Consider the following 12,746-nt stretch of genomic DNA (forward strand, 5'->3'; position numbering starts at 1 on the left):
TTACAGCAAACATACCAGAATCTCAAGTATGTTCTAGCTGTGTTTGAAACCAAAACCCCTAATAGAGCCTCCCAAATGAATATGAAAATCTCAAGACTGATCTTTTCTACAGGCACCTGGGTGGCTCAGTGGGTTAAGCTTGTGCCCTTGACTCAGGTCATGATCCCAGGGTCCTGGGATCGAGTCCGGAATCAGGCTTGTGCTCAGCGGGGAGCCTGTTTCTCCCTCTGCCCCTCCCCTGGCTTATGTCCTCAGTCTTGCAAATAAATAAAATCTTAAAAAAAAATACCGTTCTTTTCTAAAGATAGGGTATGGAAATTACAAATTCAACATGTAGCATTTTTTGGAACTGGAAGTTGGAAGCAAGAGAAAGCCCCTGGAACACAATGGCAATGTGTCACTTGATGTCCATTTCCCGGCAAAATGGCTGCTTATTCCAGCTTCCCTAGATAGGATCCTTCTTCCAGCTCACCACTTTCTAAGTGACCGCTGCAGAAAGGGCACCGAGCTGGGCAGTGAGGGGCACTGAGATGAGGGGCACCTGTAACGCACAGGCTGTCCCACTGAAGAAGTCCTACCTAAGTCAATCACACAGGCCACAAAGCTCCTGAGTCTGTGGTCAGGGACCTGAGAGTGATCTGGTAAGTGGTCCCATTAGTTCAATCCGAAATCCAGTGAGCTGAAGGGCAGAGGAAAGGGGCATGTAGACTAGCAGATGGGAATCTAGACTAACATCTCTTTTCTCATGGAATGAGCAAAAACACTTGCTTCAGTTTGGAGAATGGAATGTTCATCAGAATTGCAGGGCTTGGACAGGGGTCAAGGAGGGCTCTACGAGGAAATGCAGAGGAGCACTCAAAGAGGTCAGAGCCGTCTTTGTGAAGAGTGAACAGTGCAAAGCTGTAAACCAAGGTGTCTTTCCTGCCTGATGAAGATCAGCTCCTGAAGTCAGGAGTGCTGTTTTCTTTCCATACAGCTTCTGGCTCGTCACTCAGAATCCCACCCCCCCGAGAACCTGCATTTTTAGTCTCACACGAAACACATGTGTAGACAATCTCAGTGGTTTGATATAGAGAAAACAAAGCCTGGCCAGTGAAGATCAAAGAATAGCTTTCTCTCTGCTCCCGCTCCGAACACACGGACTCTGGACAGAGGGTGCCATACCTTGGCGAAAGTAGACCCTTTCCCTTCGGACTGGATGGTGATGGTGTGGGTTCTTCTCTGCAGAATCTGGTCTATGTCTTCTTCACAGAACTTGGAGCCTTCATCTTCCTCGTCCATCAAAGCTCCATAAGCGCCTTTCCGAAGCAAGTCCTCTACCTCCATTTTTGAGAGCTGTTGTACCTGGACAGGTCACCAAAGGCTACTCACAAAGCGGAAAATGCACAGGAGAGAAACAGCCTCAAATCTGGCCTTCATGATTCAGTACACACTTCCTCCACTAACTGCACATGTCAGAATAAAGATAGGGGCTACAAGTTTTAGAAAATTAAAGCCCAGGGCGGCTCAGTAGGTTAAGCCTCTGCCTTTGGCTCAGCTCATGATCTCGGGGTCCCGGGACTGAGCCTCGCTTCGGGTTCTCTGCTCAGCAGGGAGCCTGCTTCCCTCTGCCCGCCTGACTGCTTCTCTGCCTACTTGTGATCTCTGTCAAATAAATAAATAAAATCTTAAAAAAAAAAAAGAAAGAAAGAAAACTGAAGCCCAGATAAAGACCCTCAAGAAAACCATGGAGAAGGCAGGCAGATAATCCCCGATGGGGAGCTCTGGAATAAAAGCCAGTACATGACCCAGTGGCCCTAACATTCCTCAGGACATTAGTTACTATCAAATGTCACAAGTCATTGAAACTACATACCATGAAGAGGATATATTTAATGTTTTAGTTTGAGTCTGTATCTTTAAAAACCTCCAGATGTACTAACGAGCTAAAGAATGATGACTTATTCATTATTAAATAAATACATGAGTATTGGAAATGATGTCATTTCTCAACTAAAGAAAGGATCCTGTGCCAAGTGTGATCCTCTCAACTGCTTGTTGAAAACAGGAAATGGGAGTTCAAAACACCCTTTCCTGGTTCTCATTAAGAATCTGGTTCTCGTTCTATCAGTCACAAGAGGGGATTCCATGACTCCCAGCACTGGTAACGTGAAGTATTATACTTAGCAACATATGCACGGCTAAGAGGATATAGAACATCTGGGCTGAAGAGAACTCATTTAGAAGGTTTTAATTCCCAACCTTTGATGCCCTGAGTCCAGAGATTAAGGAGATACTCTGCTTTGTTGGCCTGAAATTTAATACGATTTAGGAATCTTAGCTGCAATTTTTCATTCCCGTGGAGGGGGAAAGAGATTTTATTAACTGTCATATCGCAAGCTGCTAATTTATTCATTCATTTTTTTCCACGGACCATCATGCATTGAACATCTTTAATATGCCGAGTGCTGTCAAGGGCCATGTGGGATACAGATAAAATCGGCCCCACTCTACCCTCAGGAGGCTCAAAGTCTGGAGCATATGGTGACAAGAGATATTTCGAGTGTTAAGTGTGAAGATCTACTGACTTCTAACGGGCATGGCTGGAAACTCTGCTCACTGAAACATTGCTGCATGTTGGGCGATCCTACCCCATCACGGAGCCTACGGATTTCCTTTATGCCTCTGTAAAACGTGGACAGCTGACCCGGAATTACTTTCTGCTGTGGGGAATGACTCAACAAAGCCGTGTGAGCTGACTCCATTCAGTGAATGTGACTCTCCAAACAGCTGTAGGAAGGAAGATTCCAGAGGGGCCCCGGCGGTGTGATGAGTGCTTCTTGGGGACCCTGGGTAGGTACTGTCATACTCACTCCATTGGTGCTGCCCTTTCGGTTTATGTCTTGAAGAACAGCCTTGTCCAGGCCCAGCTTCAGGCTGGCCTTGTCAAACATTTCCCGCTCGTAGGAGTTCCGAGTAATGAGACGATACACCTTCACGGCCTTGCTCTGGCCTATCCGGTGACATCGGGCCTGAGCCTGGGAAGGAGGGAAGGTCATACACATCATGTCACCAGATATAATGGCAGCAGCCCAAGGAACAGGGAAACACTTAAATACCATGTGGCGTGAGTGGCTGGCTCTCACAGTTATGAGTCACGGGACGAGTTTTGGAACAAAATTCACCCAGATGTCAGCTGCCCCTTCAAACTCAACTCATTTCTTCACACCATTATTTACGGAGCGACTACCATATGCTGGGATAAAGTGATGAGAAGGACATGGCTTCCCACCATCCCCAGCTTGCCGTCTGAGGGTAGGCGCTCATTCCCAGGAGCCTGTCCCTCTCTCTGGGCAAATGCTTCAGAGCTGGTAGCAGCACTCTCTCATTTTACTAGGAAGAAATTCTCACAGAGACAACAGTAGAGAAAAGTAGAAAGATCTCTTATGGACAATCGTGTCTCATCTCTACCATGCCTCTACCCTCTAAGACTATTATGAAACAAATCCTAGGGATCCTAGGGTTTCATCTTTACATACTTAACGTATAATTCGAAAGATAAGGACTCTGGTCTTTGCCACTGCCACACTTCAAAACATGAAAACTTGGCAGAAACCATCCCATCAGTGTCCCAATTTCCCTGCTTATCTCATAGGCATATTAAGTGTACTTGTTTGGATCAGGATGTAAATAGGGCCCATATGTTGTAGCGGGTTGATAGGTCTCAAGTCTCTTTCAATCTATAGACACTCCTTGCTTTCTCGACCTCTCCCTTTTTCAGATACAACTTTGGGAAAAAAGCTTTTATTTATTTATTTGAGAGGGGGAGAGAGAGCACGAGAGTGCTAGAGAGGGAAGGTGCTAGAGGGAGAGGGACAAGCAGACTCTGCACTGAGTGGCTAGATCCACTATTTCATGACCTTGAGATCATGATCTGAGCCGAAATCAAGAGTCGGACGTTCAAATGACTGAGCCACCCAGGCGCCCCTCAAATGCAACATTTTTGTTGGAGAGACCAGGTTTCTGTCCTCTAGACAAATCCACATTTTGCCACCTGTGTTCTGGCTGTGTCACTGAACAAGTTCCTACATTCCTATGTTCCCTGTATTTCCTCTAAACTGGGAGCTGGACATCTTGAGACTTGATCAGGTTAAGATTTGACTTTTGGCAAGTGTTTCTTGGTGGTGTTTGAATTTCCATCAGGAGGCACATGATGTCCCGTTGTCTTTCTCTTAGTGATAATCATTGGCTAGATCCACTATTTCATTAGAGGTTACAATCCCTCATGAATTTTTTGGTTATCCTGATGTTCCGTTCCTGTAGAAAAGACAAGCTAAATGCCTGATTCTTTCTTTATTTTTTAAAGCTTTATTTATTTTAGAGAGAGGCAGTGAGAGAATGTACAAGTGGGGGAAGGGGCAGAGGGAGAGAATATCCAACCAGACTCCTGCTGGGTGTGGAGCCCCACGCGGGGCTCGATCCCATGAGCCACGAGATCAGGACCTGAACTAAAACCAAGAGTCAGACATGGGACATGGCTAAGCCACCCAGGTGCTCCTTCCTTCTCTTCGTTTAAATCAGTTTCCAAAATAATATCCTCTAAAAGGTGACCAATGAAGACTTTTCTATTTATTTTTTAAACACCACAATGAGGTTATGCATTTAAATATATATGCTATGTTTTATCCCACTGTCGTTATTCTTTCTCCCGCGGGAAATTTCTCCTGAATTCTTTTGACATGATCCAGTTGAATACAAAAAGGAGCATGATGAGAATAAACTCTGGTGTTAAAATGGATTTGGAGGTATCCATATGAGCCCATGGTTACAGGTGGGTGTGAGCGCACGCGTGCGCATACACACATACATATGGAAAGAAATGGATATGGACAGGCTATTTGTGTTTGCTTTCTGGTATAACATGTTCCCTGTTCCTACTATAGATTTCCTGCCCAGACCTGGAGTTCGGCCATGTTCTTCCGGGAGTCCTGATTTCTTTCAGTGACAGTCTGGATGCTCCAGAGGTGCTCCTTGTTATTAGGTAGGTCATTGTTTCTAGGCTGATTTAGAAGTGTGTGTGTGTGTATAGTGTATACAACCATGTGCATATATAAGGCAAAATACATCATAAGATCATACCATTATTTGTAATCCAAACTTAAAAGCATGGGATTCTAACTTTACCAACCACACATCTGTATCTCTTTCTAACCATGTCAGAAGGCTCAATTCTCAACCATACCAGTATCATTGTTCATTTGATTTATCCCACAACTTATGTAACAGTCTCAGAAAAACTGTATTATTATGATCTCCTCAAAACATAATTACTAAAAACAATGCAAGATTTTTGTTTTCCTCCCCTCAGGGTTATATCCCACTAAGTATGTACACTCAAATTACAGTGTTTTAAATACACAGTGGCAGGTAGGTTTCTTTTTTTGCCCAGTGGTGGGGTCAGAAAAGGTGAAACTACTTTCTATGTAATATAACTTTGAGGAAATGGGTAAATATACTGAGGAAAATAGGAATTAGGGTTTTCGTAGAAGAAGGAAGTTCTAAATCCATAAAGAAAAAAAAAAAAACCTAGAGTAACTGTGGTATTAGAATGGATCTGGAGAGGTTTCAGCATTAACTCGTGGCTGGGTGTGTGTCTGTGTGGATATAAACATACACATACGTACAGGTCTAGAAACAGATATGGATATATGTGTGTTTCTAGGTTTATTATACATGTGCATATACACACATACAAATGAATGCATATTTTGTATCTTTGTGCATTTATATTCTCTGAGTGTCTGTATTCTAGGTATCTCCACCAAATGCACCCAGGAGCAACAGTATCTCAATATCAAAGGCCATAACTCACTCCCAGATCTTGGTTTCTAAATAGATTCTCCATTAAGACAAAACCTAGGTATGTGAGAGAAGTAGTTAATCCCAGGGTTGGAGGCAGAAAAAGTACAGGACGAGCCCCAAACATACTATTGTGCCGGAACATGAGGAAGTGGGCGAAGAAGAATGGAGACATGCCCAGACAACACCATCCGCCTGAAGAGGTTCACCACTGGCTATGTCCAGGATGATCTGAGTACCGAAATAAACATAGTAGTGCAATATAGCCCGCTGAACGAAAAAAGAACCCATGAGTACATGATGACATAAATAAATGGGAGAAAAAAGGGAAAACTTTCTTATAGTAGAATATGACTAACAAGAGTTCAAGTAACAAAGCTTAGAAAAATATTTATTTATACAGTCTTGAAGTATCTCTCCAAAATTGCTTATTAGTTTCAAAGGAAAAAACAGCAACTTTATAGTGGAGACCTCTGGTAGACACCCATTAACTAAGATATCTAAGTGCCTATTAACACACAAACAGACATCATGTTTCTCCTGATGTGATATATTGAGAAGGATGTATCAACTTCAGTGGTGTTACTAAGCTCGAATCCAATCCTGAGGAAATAAGAAACACAGAAGGAGGGATAATATGTAGAACTGGCCTGCACTCCTTAAAAACATAGGGTTGTTAAAAAAAAAAAAATGAAAGACTGAGGAACTCTTCTGACTCAAGAAGACTAAAGATGTGGGCAGTAAGGTGATGGGTGCTCCTGGACTAGACGGGCTTCAGGCTGGGGAAGAGCGGCTATAAAAGACACTGAAATAAATGATAAATCTGAATACAGACTGTGGACTAAAGACCGTTTTCTTATTTCCTGATTCTGAGAACAAAACTGTGGTTAAAAAAGAGAATATCTTTGTACTTAGGAAATACATACTAGAGTACTTGAGGGGGGTCAACTTACTCTCAAATGGTTCAGACCAAAAACGGTGCGTGCACACATCTGTTTAAGTCTACCTATGTACTCAGAGAGGTAGGGGAGCGAGAGGGCAAAATTATGAAGCAAATGGGGCAAAATATAAAGAGTTTGTGAATCTGGATAAAGGCTATACTGAATCTGCAAACTGAAATTATATCAAAATGAAAATGTCAAAAATATTAAATAAAACATTTGAAATAATTTCTCCCTTGGGGTTACACCCCGTCCCCTTGATATACAGCTAGATTCAATGGTTTCATTTTGCTTCTGCATTTTAAGGACTGATCCCCCCCCCCCATTAATTTAACCATAATGAAGGGAGTGGGAAAGAAGAAAACCAAACCAAGTAACTTTGGAAAATGGTATTTTGATTATATACCGCAAGACTAATGACAAACATACAAAAAAACCAACCCACTACTACAGTCCATTGTATGGTGGTAAATTTATTTATTTTACAGAATATGGGTTAGGAATTCTGCAACGAGTTTATGTACATACTAGAATTGAACAAATGAGTAAATATACTGTGTTATTATGAGACTGAAGGAGAAAGAGAAACAGAGAAAGGAGTTAAAAAGAAGGAAGAGGGGAAGGCTGGAGTGAATCCTGTGTTGTTGGACTGGAATCAGCACCCACTGAGGGTAGACAGATAGGAAGAAGTAAAGATGTGTGATGTAAGTGCTTGTGTCAAGTACATGTACGTGCATGTCCTAGCTCTGTCTGCTCAGAGAGTCTAGAAGCTAGCAGCAATGGGCATCCCTAGTAGCCAGATCTTGGTGGCTAAATGCCATTCCTTTTTTTTTGTTTGTTTGTTTTAAAGATTTATTTATTTATTTGAGAGCAAGCAAGTGAGCAGGAGGAGGGAGATAAGCAGACTCACCACTGAGCAGGACACCCACCCCAACACGGGACTTGATACCAGGACCCTGAGATCATGACCTGGGTCGGACGCTTAGCTGACTGAGCCACCCAGGTGCCCGTAAATGCCATTCTTACATGAAAGGAATCCGTGATCCTTGGAAGAACTGCCAATTTTACGGCTGTGGCAGGAAAAATGCAACAGGAGCCTGAACGTCTTGTGGGGCCAGAAAGGAAGTGCTCAAAAACTGATGAGGGCAGGTCGAAAGGACACAGGAGCCAACCGGAAGGAGCTCCTAGTGACCAAGTATGAACAACAAAATAAATAAGGAGAGTAAGAGAGTACAAGCCATAAATAAAATGAGTCCATACTGGTATAAGGAAATAAAGAGGGAGAAGGAGCTGTTCTCTATAGGATTCCAATTAATAAGTGTAAAGGAAATGACAGAAATAGAAAATTACGAGGCGCCAAACCCCATGGTAGTAACTGTTGAAGGCAAAACCACTAATGGATGCTAAAATTAACAGGCAAAAGTATGGTGAGAAACAGGATATTTACAGAGTCTCAAGATATCCCCTCCCAAGATACTAATTAAGTTTCAAAGTAAAAATAAAATAGTTATTTTACAGTGAAAAAACCTGGCAGATACTACCTTGACCAAGTAATCAAGGTTAACATCACAAGCAATAAGATGTATTAGCCTATATACCCCCAAAATGATGCACCGAGAAGGACATGTACACTTCTATGATATTCTTGCTGAAAATGCGTAACCTCAAATCCGATCATGAGAAAACATTGGGCAGACACAAACTGAAGGACAGCTGGTCAGAACCCTTCAAAAGTGTCAAGGTCATGAAAGATAAGGAAAGACAGACTCTGTCGCAACTGGAGGAGGCTAAGGAGTCAGGATTTCTAAAGGAAATAGGAGAACGTGCATTGGATCCCTGACCAGAAAAATAACATTTCTACGAAACTGAAGTAATATGAGTATGGTCTATAGATTATTGTGTCAATGTTAATGTTCTGGTTTCAATAAGTAGGCTATGATAACATGAAATGTTAACATTAAGGAAAGCTTGGTGAAGGGTCCTAGAACTCTGCAATATTCTGCAACTTTTTTTAAAGTTTAAAATGATTTCAGAATAAAAATTTTTTAACTTTTTTTTTGTAATTGTTTCTAATTTTCTGAACGCTCCCAGTGTGGAGCTCAGCACAGAGTCTCAACTCAGCACCCTGAAATCAAGACCTGAGCTGAGACCAAGAGTCGCATGCTTAACTGATTGAACCACCCAGGCACCCCAGACACTAAAGTTTTTAAAAGTTAATTTTGTTTTATAATGTTATAAAATACCCAGGGTGCTTCCACAGTCAAATATACAAAAAGGCATGTTTGAAAAAAGTAGCTTTTATCCCTGTCACCTCCATGCTGTTCCCTCACTCTCCCTATAGGCAACAATTTAAAAATAAAGCGTTTTTTGTTTGTTTTATCTTTCCTTTGGGAGGCAGGGCAGAAAGAGACAAGACACACACACAGCTTTTTTTAGATAAACGCTAGCATGCTATACATATTTTTTCCACCTTATCTCCCCCCCACCCAAAAATATACTCAAGAGACGAGACACATTCCTCATTCTTTTATGAAAGTTGAAAATACCATGGCTTAGTCAATCAGTCTTCTATTGCTAGACAGCTAAGTTGTTAAGCCTTTGGCTATTATAATTAGTTGTCACATCTCCTTTCAGTATCTTTAGTGGCAGCAGATCTATTAGAAGATTTGATGGGAGGGAACAAGGTAATAATATGGCACATGGGACATGTAAAGCAATATTAATATGTGGCCACAAGTAGGGACACTGATTTTCTTTCTCTGGTTCATCTGATGTTGAAGATAAATTACAAGAGGGAGTTTAAGAAATGTTCTGAGCACAGGTCGGATACAGGAGTGCTGCACACACCACTAACTACCTTCCTGGTATCCACACTCCCTTTATAGCTCACTCCCAAAACCCTGATCCTTGCAGAGGGCAGCAGCGTGTCCACCAGAAACCATCTCCAGCCTCCCCGGGATGATGAGGAACACCCTGGACAGTAAGATGCAGCAGAAGTCGATGGGGATTCTGGGAAACATCCGCTCCCCCGAGGAATGCATCACAAGCTCCTTCCCTATCCTTCCTGCAGTATCCATCTCGGAACGTAGGATATAATTTGCATTCCCTGAGGATGCTGGAGCAGAAAGACAGAAGGAATGCAGGGCTCTGATGATACCTTAAATCCACTTTACCTTGGACTACCCATCTCTAGATTCCTTGTTAATGGAGAAAATCATACCTGTTTTGGGGGGTGGGGGACACTGTCACAAGCAGCTGAATGACCCCAGAAGATACATATATGCTCTCCCAAGAGGACTTACCTGAAAGATAAGAGGATGAGTCTTGTCACATTTAAGATACTCATCCTTTCACGGTTAACCCCCCATGGCAGTCCTCAATTCCCTAACCAGAACTCACACACAAAACAACGTGGTAAATGGAGGAGCGCTCAGAACCAGGGCAGCAGCTGAGATGACGTGCAAACACGACGGCACAGAACCTCCGCCCCCAAGGACAGGGCGGGGAGCTCTCGTGCTTTCCCGCATGATGTGCCGCCTCACGGTTTGTTCTTTACGATTTAATACGTTCGAAGTGAACAAAGACAGGCCTACCAGAAACAAGCAGTGACGTTCAGAAAATTAGAAACAAACAACCAGGCACAGATCCCAGTGACCGCAACGGGAAGAAGTCCGGGGAGCAGCTGAACTGAACAGCAATAGATTTCAAACTGGTACCAGCCCGTGACTTAGCTGTTGTCGATTCCAAATCCAGAATGTGGCATAACCTTGTATGATCACCTAACAATTAAAGAGCTCGTACAAAGAACCAAGCATAATGTTGACTCCTCTTCTGACCCTGATCTACTTTTTCAAATCATGACCTACATTTTAAAAATACGTTTTCTCTAATACTTTATTTACAATGCTACTTAGTCCTCAGTGAACATCTGCGTCTCAGAGAACACAAAAACAGCGGCCTGAGCCCGACCCCATGCTAGCGTGCTGGCATGGCTTCCCAGGCCCACCTTCTTTGCCCTAATATTTTATTTCAGGCCCAGCAATTTTACATCTCTCCTGGCACTCTAAAAGTCTGCATCCACTGGCCAACTATTGTTGCAAAGGACGGCAGCGGCTCTCCCCGCAGCAGGAGCCAGGGTGGGCTGGGCGCTGTCCTCCCTTAACCATCTCTTCTGCAGGCCTGCTTTGGAGTAGAAGTTTCTGGCTCCAAATCTGTTCCTTTGGGAAAGGCATGATCCTCTCTTAAAATGTAAACATTTTTGGGAAATAGCACAGATACCTGCCCTCTCCATTTCTACTGCGTGACTCAGTTTATCACCCGAAGTCCTGAGCACTGCTGTCTCCCCAGGGCCTGGCTTCTGTCTAGGGCTCACTAAAGGGGTCAAGAAGTCAGCCAAGAGCAGGCTGAGCACAGGAGAAAAGCGTGAGTAGCATGGGGAAAGGGTGCTTCAGGGCAGCCAAAAAAGTGGGGAGTGACAAGGGGAGGACGTTGGAAGGAGGCAGGACTCACTACCTGCAGCCGGTGGTGCGTCCTCAGGGCCCTCTCCAGCTGCCCCAGGGGCGCCACCTATGCTTGTTCCCACCCTTTGTTCCCTTGGTCTGGAACATTCTTCCTTCTGATCTCAGATTTGGATGCTACCCCTCACTTGGGTCTCTGCTCAGATGTCACCTTCTTAAAAGAAAGCTTCCTAGACCACACTCTAGGACAGGGCACTGACCGCCACCATTCTCATCCTTTGAGTTTGTTTAGCTTCTTTGTAACGAGGATGGCGATCTGCAACTAGCTCATCTAGTTTTCCTTGTCGGCCCACGGAAACGAAAGCCCCACGAGAGCACTAACCACTGGTCTTGCTCACTGCTGTGTCTCCAGCCCTATGAACAGCTCCTGGCATGCCCCGGTGTTCGGCAAATACTGAATGCATAGAACATGTAACAGAACATCCACAAATTCCCAACTTTTTTCCAGCAAAGAAAAGCAACGCCAGTGGAGTCTAGCCCTCCGAGGTCCAGGCCTACATACTGTTAACAGGGTCGGTGCCGGCAACGCGCGGCCATGGAGGAAGAGGCCGAGGAGACCGCCAAGTTTCCCTTCTTGGAGCAGGGCATCAGGCCCCTGGGAACGGACCGTGGAAAGGGCTCTCGCTCCTCAGGGGGGGATTCCCTCTCCCTTCCCAAATGCTGTGGACAGGCAGCTGTCACACTCCCCTGGAGCTGTGCCCTCTTCCAGCAGCTCTGCTCCCATGCTTTCTGAACCCTCCTTCCAGGGACCTCATCCACAGGAGGGACAGGCCCTACCACGTCCGGCCCTACCACGGTGACCCCTGACCCCGTCCGGCCCTTAGGAACTCTGGTCCAAAAGACCAAAAAGTTCCCAGAGGAGCATCTGAGGTGTCAGAGGGCCATAAGAAAGCAAGGTGCTGGTGGCCTCTGTGAGGGGACGCATGGTACCCTACTACTCCCAGAAGGCCGGTCTCTGCCCTCACAGCTAGCAATACTGCTGGCTTCCTGCAAACCAGAAGAACAGAAACCCGCTTTTCACTGCTCGTTTTCATGCTCGGGCTACAGTCAATACCTTTACTATTTCTTTACCTTGGTGCTCTGGGAAACCTGACGTACCAGAACTGGCTCACAGCTGTGCCTCCCGAATGAAGGGGAGAAAGGGTGAACTTACGCTCTTGATTGTCTTATATGCACTGAAGTTAACACAGACACATTCAAGATCTGAGGGAAGATGTGGCATTTACCGGCTACCTCTAGGGAAGATGTGCCTGTTAAAGGGACCTTGAGTTGGTTCACCTCTGAGACAGGTGCGGTCCTTCGGTGCCCCCGATTCTCTCTTTATCCCTGAGTAGTGCCTGGCTCCTATCCTAGATCCTAATAAACTTCACTGTTCTGGAAGGGAGGACAGGGAGCTGTGGGAGGGAAGTGCTGCCAGGCTCACAGAGCAGAAGTCCTAGGTCCCCATCCT

The 12,746-nt window shown here is 44.5% G+C and overlaps 1 protein-coding gene and 1 long non-coding RNA gene across 10 annotated transcripts in view; one reads left to right on the forward strand and one right to left on the reverse strand.

Annotated features, from left to right (window-relative positions):
- Positions 1 to 12,746, reverse strand: part of CHD6 (chromodomain helicase DNA binding protein 6) — a 192,294-nt gene that overhangs the window by 53,615 nt on the left and 125,933 nt on the right. For all 9 annotated transcript variants that reach the window (XM_045084209.1, XM_045084206.1, XM_045084207.1 and 6 more), the window contains 2 exons: positions 2,853 to 3,017; positions 1,165 to 1,344 (listed from right to left, as the gene is read on the reverse strand). In XM_045084209.1, the coding sequence (XP_044940144.1) occupies positions 1,165 to 1,344; positions 2,853 to 3,017 (345 nt within the window). The remainder of the gene's footprint in view (positions 1 to 1,164; positions 1,345 to 2,852; positions 3,018 to 12,746) is intronic.
- LOC123393130 lies at positions 2,091 to 6,894 on the forward strand. The gene is made up of 3 exons (XR_006607877.1): positions 2,091 to 2,832; positions 4,923 to 5,020; positions 5,792 to 6,894. It is a non-coding gene; the product is annotated as an uncharacterized LOC123393130 (long non-coding RNA).

The sequence above is a fragment of the Mustela putorius genome, unplaced genomic scaffold (assembly GCF_011764305.1).
Source record: "Mustela putorius furo isolate JIRA1106 unplaced genomic scaffold, ASM1176430v1.1 tig00000743_pilon_pilon_pilon, whole genome shotgun sequence".
NCBI classification, from domain to species: Eukaryota; Metazoa; Chordata; class Mammalia; order Carnivora; family Mustelidae; genus Mustela; species Mustela putorius.